Below are 9064 nucleotides of genomic sequence, written 5' to 3'. Positions count from 1 at the left end.
GCCTGACGTCAAAATTAAAAAAACGTTTGCTCTGAAAGAATATATATTCAAAGATTTGTGCCACATTTTTACGATTTTTCAAAAATAGCAGACCTACAAGCTCATAGCGCGCCACTCGGTGGCGCGCTATGAGCTTGTAGATCTGCTATTTTTCAATAGCTAATTAGTATAACATAATGCTTAGTTAAAACACCAAAAGGGGTTCCCGCCCAAAATGGGTTAAGTACAATTTTGAGTTACAGTATATGAGTACTTGAGTATTTCCATTTTCCAGTACTTCCACTGCCTCTCGGATCAAAATATTGTACTTATACTCCACTACATTTTTTTGATAACTTAATTACTTTATAGATTTTGCTTATTATTACAAAATATACATTAACCACCTACATTCAGTCCTATACTGTGTACATTAACCACCTACATTCAGTCCTATACTGTGTACATTAACCACCTACATTCAGTCCTATACTGTGTACATTTCGATGTACAAGCTTGATGTACAAGATCTATAAGCTCACACACAATGTGTCGGATCACAGATCTATAAGCTCACACACAATGTGTCGGATCACAGATCTATAAGCTCACACACAATGTGTCGGATCACAGATCTATAAGCTCACACACAATGTGTCGGATCACAGATCTATAAGCTCACACTGGGCGACTGTGGCTCAAGAGGTAGAGCAGGTCGTCCAATGATCCATGGGTCGGCGGTTCGAATCCCGGCTCCTCCTGTCTACATGTCGAAGTGTCCTTGGGCAAGACACTGAACCCCAAATTGCTCCCGATGTGCTGGTTGGTACCTTGCATGGCTTCCGCCGCAATCGGTGTATGAATGTGTGTGTGAATGGGTGAATGTAATGCACAATCTATGTAAAGCGCCTTGGATAAAGGCGCTATATAAATGCACCATTTACCATTTACCAATGTGTCGGATCACAGATCTATAAGCTCACACACAATGTGTCGGATCACAGATCTATAAGCTCACACACAATGTGTCGGATCACAGATCTATAAGCTCACACACAATGTGTCGGATCACAGATCTATAAGCTCACACACAATGTGTCGGATGATCACAGCACAGTGTGAGTACAGTTTAACGCGGGATACTAAGTATAGAGGATCTCCAGCAAGTGATTAAACTGACATTTACAAATTCCAAATATTATCATAGTAGCCTATATTCTGAGGCACTCAAATTTTTGTATTGATTTTTCCATTTTATGACAAAGACAAGACAGGAAAAAACAAACAAACAAAAACAAAACAAACAAAAAACAAAACAAAACGGACAGCTCAGCTCAGACACGTTGTGGAACAAAGGACACAGTTATAAACATACCCATTACCTACATCAAACCAAAAAATAAAATACAAAAATAATATACAAATATGGACACATTCAGTTTGGTGCTGGAAAGTCTAGATGGGTTAACAACTCCAGAGAAAATAAAAGATATGGCACCCACTTTGAGAAGCCCTGGTCTAATGTATATAGTCTACGGTCTAAATGCATGTTGAATTTACTCTAAAAACAGTCTAATAATCTGTCTGAATGAAGTTGGACGTATGATACGTGATGTTATGCAGTGTACTGTTGCCGTGTGTGTGTGTGTGTGTGTGTGTGTGTGTGTGTGTGTGTGTGTGTGTGTGTGTGTGTGTGTGTGTGTGTGTGTGTGTGCGTGTGCGTGTGCGTGTGTGTGCGTGCAACCTTGTCACTTTATAAATGCATTTTAAGTGGTTGTCGGCAGCACCAGATGACAAAACGAGATGCCCAGATTACCATCATGAACCTCATACTTGGTAATGTTGTGATTGTGGGTCTCCCTCTCTGCCAAAACCACCAAATGTCATTCTATCAAACCACCAACCCCCTCCCCTCCGCTCCTCACCTCATCTGTCTTTCCATCACAACATACGCACAGCACTGCCAGGCACAGATTTAACAGTAATGAAATGGAAATTATGCACTTTCAAACCCATAATGAGATGTAGTACGATCCCATCTGTGTTGGCCGTGTTTAGCTTTGCGTTTGTGAGAGGGTGTTTGTGTTCTGACGCAAGCCGCTGTCAACGGTGCATAACCTGGCGCGTGTGCGTGTGTGTGTGTGTGTGTGTGTGTGTGTGTGTGTGTGTGTGTGTGTGCGAGCAGTATGTGTGTGTGTGGAGAGGGGAATAGGGGCCAAAGGTGTGTAGTGAGGTGCCACAGTGTGAAGACTCACCACTTCAGACTCCACCTTAGCCCGTAGCACTTGCCATAGCGCTTGCCATAGTGCTTGCCCTAGATTCGATGACCTTGCAGGCTTATGCAAATGCTAAACATGTAATTTAGATAGCATGTTATGTACAGTAGACAGCTGGCAGGTCATTATTGACCGGGCATTCTACTGTATACGTGTTTATAGTTTCAATTTTGTAACCCGTTTTTTTCACCCAGTGTCAATTATCTAATGTAATCCTGGGCGCTACACTCCCTCTGCCAACCTGGGGAGAGCAAGGCACTGATCTCATGCTTCCTTCAGTGCATGAGGAGTCCAGGGTGGAGTTTCCCCGGTTGGACATGAGCGCGTGGAAGGAACATGTTATTCCAACCAGTTCCTTTCCCCTCCATCAGGCGCCCCGGCTGGCCAGGGGGAGGCAGTATAGAGACCAGGATTACGGCATGTTTTTTGTGAGGGTACCTACCCTAGGGGACACGGGGAGAACATGTATGCTACACACAGAAAGCCCCCTTTGCCAACCACAACTAGGGTATGGGCACTGATGACGTGGAGGAGAGAACATGCCCTCAGCGTCCCCAGCAGTAATCAAACCCAGGACCTTCTAGCTGTGAGGCGACAGCGCTACTGTGCCACTGTGGCCCCTCTAGATGATGATTTCTATGCATTTGATTTATTACCTTGCTTATTGTAAATCGTCTGCTAAATGACTAAATTGTAAATTGTGTGTGAACTGTGAAGTAATGCTTACAGTTTAACACTGTGCCAGTACAGATGATGGAGTGATGCTTAATGACACATATTCTTATTAATAATCAGAGTGCAGCAGTGGTGTTTCTGTTTCATTAAGCCTGTTGCCCGGTCAGATCCAACCCTTTTGTAACAAATAAAATCAGTTAGTCCACATTAGCTGTCCTGGTCACCGACGGATGTCATTGTAAGTTAAATAAAGGAGAGAACACACCAATATGGAATAAGCAAATGTTTATTGGAAAGATTTTGGAAGCAGTTTAGCAAGGAGAGATTTGGCAGCAGTTTAGCAAAATGGCAAACGGCAATGGTAATGGCAAAATTATGGCAGAGCAGTATTTTGGCGATTAGACTCCAATTGCATTTATTGAATAAGATTAGCTGAGAACCCCCCATTGGAGCATTGGGGCAGTATTATGCGTGTCTTAAGTACCAGGTCTTATTACTTAACTTAAGACCTGGAGGCGTGATCAATGCCATTTGGCTATTCTGAGTGGCCAAACAGCATTGACCACGCCTCCAGGTCTTAAGTTAAGTCATAAGACCTGGTACTTAAGACACGCATAATACTGCCCTTGGAGTCTAGACGCTGGTGGTGGCAGCTGAGCAGATGAACCTCCTTCCTTCTCAACACTAGATAGCAAGGTGGAGTTGGGGATGGAGGTGGGTTGCTTGTTGCAGACTGAAAAGAGAATGGCAAGAGTCAGAGGCAGAGATATTTAAAGGCGGAGTCAAATCACCTGATTGGCTGCTGCAAAGTGCTAGGATTAGGATAGTGCTGAAAGGCCAAATGAAAGCGTTGGTTAAGATCTTCCTTATTGAACCTACGCTAAAAGCTACATTTAAGTCATGGATGAAGCACAGAGCTGTCTATCTTGGAAGGATGTGTATGAGTTGTTTCCATATAAGGTGACAGTTTCAGACAACCATGGTTTAAATTTGATGACAATTAAGTGCATAATTGCATTGGTATCTAGATGCTGAGGGAGAGGAATGTTTGTTTGGGCCGCTGGCATAGTGGCACCTACCTAGGCTGCAATGCCGTTGCGGATTCGAATCCTGTGTGTCACTCCCCATCTCTTTCAACCCATGTCCTGTCAGTCTACTGTCCTATCAATAATGGCATAAAAAGCCTGAGTGTTTTGTCTTTCCTGAACAGATTTCCTAAGCAAATGATGGATTCAGTTTAACTTAATAACCTGTCGGGAAAAACTCTTCACTTAAACAGTATTATTAATATCACCTTGTTTGAGTTTCTGCTGTTTTACTCTTTGACAGCGACGGAACAACTCGGTACCGTACCGGGCTGGGGGGTGGACCACATGATCATGCTCCCATGAGTTTTGGGGGATCGTGAAACTTGTACAATTAATTAACTGCTCACCTAATGCCGCCACCACAGAGTTTCCACCATGTTTAACGTACCGGTACTTCCAAAATGTGTACATTGTTTGAGTCAAAGATGTCTGGTTTTCATATCGTAAATATATGAACTTTGGCTAAAAGCATATGTTCAATCCACCACCACCACTTACTGCAGCTGGCATCACACAACTACTGTCATGGCAGTTGGCTCCAACCAAAACGGACTTCCTCTTCCTCTTCAAAATAACAGAGCTAGTAATAAATTATAGTCAACACTAGTGACCAAGTAAAAGGTCTTTATTGGGACTGTGTAAGGCTGTGTGATCGTGATCATCTGACAGGTCGGGCCCCTGGAGTCACGGACTGGGTTGAAGCCACACCGCTAACTATTAGCTATAATGTTGTAACCGCTCACCACAAATTATGACATTGTGAAACAATGATTCCTGTAGAAGCCACACATCTGTGTATGGATACTATGGAATCCACCTAATTTAGAGAAAATAAAGTGTTATTTTTAATCAAGTGCTGTACATAATGTAACATACTGTAAACAGCATATCGGATCTCCGTGGGCCTTCCTGGTACAAAAGAAACATGTCGGCGTACAAAGCCTCAGATTCCACACCCATGAAGAGATGTTAAACTACTGGGTGAGGTTGTTGTCACAGATTATCCCTCCCTTACAATGCTTGTTTGGGCTTCAGTGTGTTGACATTACGTCTTTGGACAATGGTGGTCCCTGCCCTCTTTGACTGCATAAAACCCCCAAGACTGAGACCATTCTAGTCACTGACCTCTCCAGCCAAGGATCCTCTTCCTCGTCTTCATCCAAGGAAGGAACACCATTTCGACCATGGGTCTGAGTTTCTTCTCTGCTCTTCTGGCTGTACTCCTGGGTCTCTCTGCAGCACGCAGAACCAGCCAGTGGCATATAGACCTTACCGAGAGAATCCTAGATGTAGACATTACCTCGAGAATCCTAGAGGTGAATGAAGACATTAGCCACACGTTAAGGGAGGGAGATATTGCTTTTTCAAGGAAGAGGAACGCCATGAGGTGCTGGGCTGACTCTGACTCCTGTAAATGGCCAAAGTCTGTCAACGGGCTGGTTGAGGTGCCATACTACATCAGTTTTTACTACTATAGTACTGAAAAGGCTGTGATCAAGGAAGCTATGGAAAGCTTTCACAGGAGCACTTGTATTCGCTTTGTCCCTTACACTGGGCAGACTGATTATCTCAACTATCTTGGGAGTCTCAGCGGGTGCTGGTCTACTCTGGGTAGAAGTGGTGGAAGACAGGACGTGTCTCTGTCCGCTAATGGCTGTGTTCACCATGGCATCATTCAGCATGAACTCCTTCACGCCCTGGGCTTCAAACATGAACACACCAGGAGCGACAGAGATCAGCACGTGAGGATCAACTGGGAGAACATTCCCTCACACTTTGCCAACAACTTCCAGAGAGGGAACACCAACAACCTGGGCACCCCTTATGATTACACCTCTATCATGCATTATGGGAAGACTGCTTTCACTACAGTGAGCGGAGCAGAGACCATTACTCCCATCCCAGACCCTTCTGTGCAGATCGGACAAAGAGATGGCATGTCCGACATTGACATCATCAGGATCAACAGGCTCTATGGATGTAATAGTAGTTGTAGTGAAGTGGAAGGTGGAAGTGGATCTGAGTGGACAGCTCCAGATCCACCACTTTAAGACCAGATAGGGTGCAGTGGTCTGCAGGAAGACCATCCTTCTGTATGAAATAATTGTGTCAAATGATGATTATTGGCCCAGGCGGTGGCGTAACCGTCTGGGCACCCGACTGGTAATCCAGTCGCAGTGTGCCGCGGGTTCGACTCCCGAGCCCGACACGGCCTTTACTGCATGTCTTCCCCCATCTCTCTCCCGTTTCCTGTCAGCCTACTGTCTGTCCCTTCAAAAACCAATAAAAGGCGTAAGCCGCAAAAAAATATCTTAAAAAAGAAAAAAAGAAAATGATGATTATTCATAATCAGATGAGATTGTCATAATCAGTTTCAGTTTGTGAAAATGCCAATGAAAATAAAAGCAAATAATAAAAAGCAATAAAAGTAAGTTGAGCAAATGTCATCTGTTTCTGAAATTATCATCTGCTGGTATGAATCACTTCAAAATCTCAGCTCAAAGGACGTGTAAAATAACAGCCAAAGGTTCCACTTCATTGCCTGTAACAATTGGTCAGTTGTCTGTCCACACACATACAGTAGGAGCATTGTTTTTACACAATAACGTGAATGATTTATAAGAGTTTTCAAATTAAGGCCACTTTTAAAATATGAGCCTGGCCACACTGAGGGTTACAAGCCTTGCTCAAACGTGCCATAACAATATTTTGAAAGTTGTATGTCTCCCTGGCGGAGAGAGGTAAAGTTGTATGTCTCCCTGGCGGAGAGAGGTAATTGAAAGTTGTATGTCTCCCTGGCGGAGAGAGGTAATTGAAAGTTGTATGTCTCCCTGGCGGAGAGAGGTAAAGTTGTATGTCTCCCTGGCGGAGAGAGGTAAAGTTGTATGTCTCCCTGGCGGAGAGAGGTAAAGTTGTATGTCTCCCTGGCGGAGAGAGGTAAAGTTGTATGTCTCCCTGGCGGAGAGAGGTAATTGAAAGTTGTATGTCTCCCTGGCGGAGAGAGGTAATTGAAAGTTGTATGTCTCCCTGGCGGAGAGAGGTAAAGTTGTATGTCTCCCTGGCGGAGAGAGGTAAAGTTGTATGTCTCCCTGGCGGAGAGAGGTAAAGTTGTATGTCTCCCTGGCGGAGAGAGGTAAAGTTGTATGTCTCCCTGGCGGAGAGAGGTAAAGTTGTATGTCTCCCTGGCGGAGAGAGGTAAAGTTGTATGTCTCCCTGGCGGAGAGAGGTAAAGTTGTATGTCTCCCTGGCGGAGAGAGGTAAAGTTGTATGTCTCCCTGGCGGAGAGAGGTAAAGTTGTATGTCTCCCTGGCGGAGAGAGGTAAAGTTGTATGTCTCCCTGGCGGAGAGAGGTAAAGTTGTATGTCTCCCTGGCGGAGAGAGGTAAAGTTGTATGTCTCCCTGGCGGAGAGAGGTAAAGTTGTATGTCTCCCTGGCGGAGAGAGGTAAAGTTGTATGTCTCCCTGGCGGAGAGAGGTAAAGTTGTATGTCTCCCTGGCGGAGAGAGGTAAAGTTGTATGTCTCCCTGGCGGAGAGAGGTAAAGTTGTATGTCTCCCTGGCGGAGAGAGGTAAAGTTGTATGTCTCCCTGGCGGAGAGAGGTAAAGTTGTATGTCTCCCTGGCGGAGAGAGGTAAAGTTGTATGTCTCCCTGGCGGAGAGAGGTAAAGTTGTATGTCTCCCTGGCGGAGAGAGGTAAAGTTGTATGTCTCCCTGGCGGAGAGAGGTAAAGTTGTATGTCTCCCTGGCGGAGAGAGGTAAAGTTGTATGTCTCCCTGGCGGAGAGAGGTAAAGTTGTATGTCTCCCTGGCGGAGAGAGGTAAAGTTGTATGTCTCCCTGGCGGAGAGAGGTAAAGTTGTATGTCTCCCTGGCGGAGAGAGGTAAAGTTGTATGTCTCCCTGGCGGAGAGAGGTAAAGTTGTATGTCTCCCTGGCGGAGAGAGGTAAAGTTGTATGTCTCCCTGGCGGAGAGAGGTAAAGTTGTATGTCTCCCTGGCGGAGAGAGGTAAAGTTGTATGTCTCCCTGGCGGAGAGAGGTAAAGTTGTATGTCTCCCTGGCGGAGAGAGGTAAAGTTGTATGTCTCCCTGGCGGAGAGAGGTAAAGTTGTATGTCTCCCTGGCGGAGAGAGGTAAAGTTGTATGTCTCCCTGGCGGAGAGAGGTAAAGTTGTATGTCTCCCTGGCGGAGAGAGGTAAAGTTGTATGTCTCCCTGGCGGAGAGAGGTAAAGTTGTATGTCTCCCTGGCGGAGAGAGGTAAAGTTGTATGTCTCCCTGGCGGAGAGAGGTAAAGTTGTATGTCTCCCTGGCGGAGAGAGGTAAAGTTGTATGTCTCCCTGGCGGAGAGAGGTAAAGTTGTATGTCTCCCTGGCGGAGAGAGGTAAAGTTGTATGTCTCCCTGGCGGAGAGAGGTAAAGTTGTATGTCTCCCTGGCGGAGAGAGGTAAAGTTGTATGTCTCCCTGGCGGAGAGAGGTAAAGTTGTATGTCTCCCTGGCGGAGAGAGGTAAAGTTGTATGTCTCCCTGGCGGAGAGAGGTAAAGTTGTATGTCTCCCTGGCGGAGAGAGGTAAAGTTGTATGTCTCCCTGGCGGAGAGAGGTAAAGTTGTATGTCTCCCTGGCGGAGAGAGGTAAAGTTGTATGTCTCCCTGGCGGAGAGAGGTAAAGTTGTATGTCTCCCTGGCGGAGAGAGGTAAAGTTGTATGTCTCCCTGGCGGAGAGAGGTAAAGTTGTATGTCTCCCTGGCGGAGAGAGGTAAAGTTGTATGTCTCCCTGGCGGAGAGAGGTAAAGTTGTATGTCTCCCTGGCGGAGAGAGGTAAAGTTGTATGTCTCCCTGGCGGAGAGAGGTAAAGTTGTATGTCTCCCTGGCGGAGAGAGGTAAAGTTGTATGTCTCCCTGGCGGAGAGAGGTAAAGTTGTATGTCTCCCTGGCGGAGAGAGGTAAAGTTGTATGTCTCCCTGGCGGAGAGAGGTAAAGTTGTATGTCTCCCTGGCGGAGAGAGGTAAAGTTGTATGTCTCCCTGGCGGAGAGAGGTAAAGTTGTATGTCTCCCTGG

General features: G+C 45.7%; 1 protein-coding gene across 1 annotated transcript; it reads left to right on the top strand.

Annotated features, from left to right (window-relative positions):
• Window positions 1–5202: 5202 nt before the first annotated feature.
• On the top strand, window positions 5203–6069 carry LOC306923166 (hatching enzyme 1.2-like; the record flags this gene model as incomplete). The annotated part of the gene is made up of 1 exon (XM_079501194.1): window positions 5203–6069. One exon carries the CDS (start codon window positions 5203–5205, stop codon window positions 6067–6069), a length of 867 nt encoding a protein of 288 aa, XP_079357320.1.
• Between the last annotated feature and the right edge of the window lie 2995 nt (window positions 6070–9064).

Source organism: Electrona antarctica (assembly GCF_951216825.1).
Source record: "Electrona antarctica genome assembly, chromosome: 5".
Lineage (NCBI taxonomy): Eukaryota > Metazoa > Chordata > Actinopteri > Myctophiformes > Myctophidae > Electrona > Electrona antarctica.
This window is presented reverse-complemented; position numbering and strand designations above follow the sequence as displayed.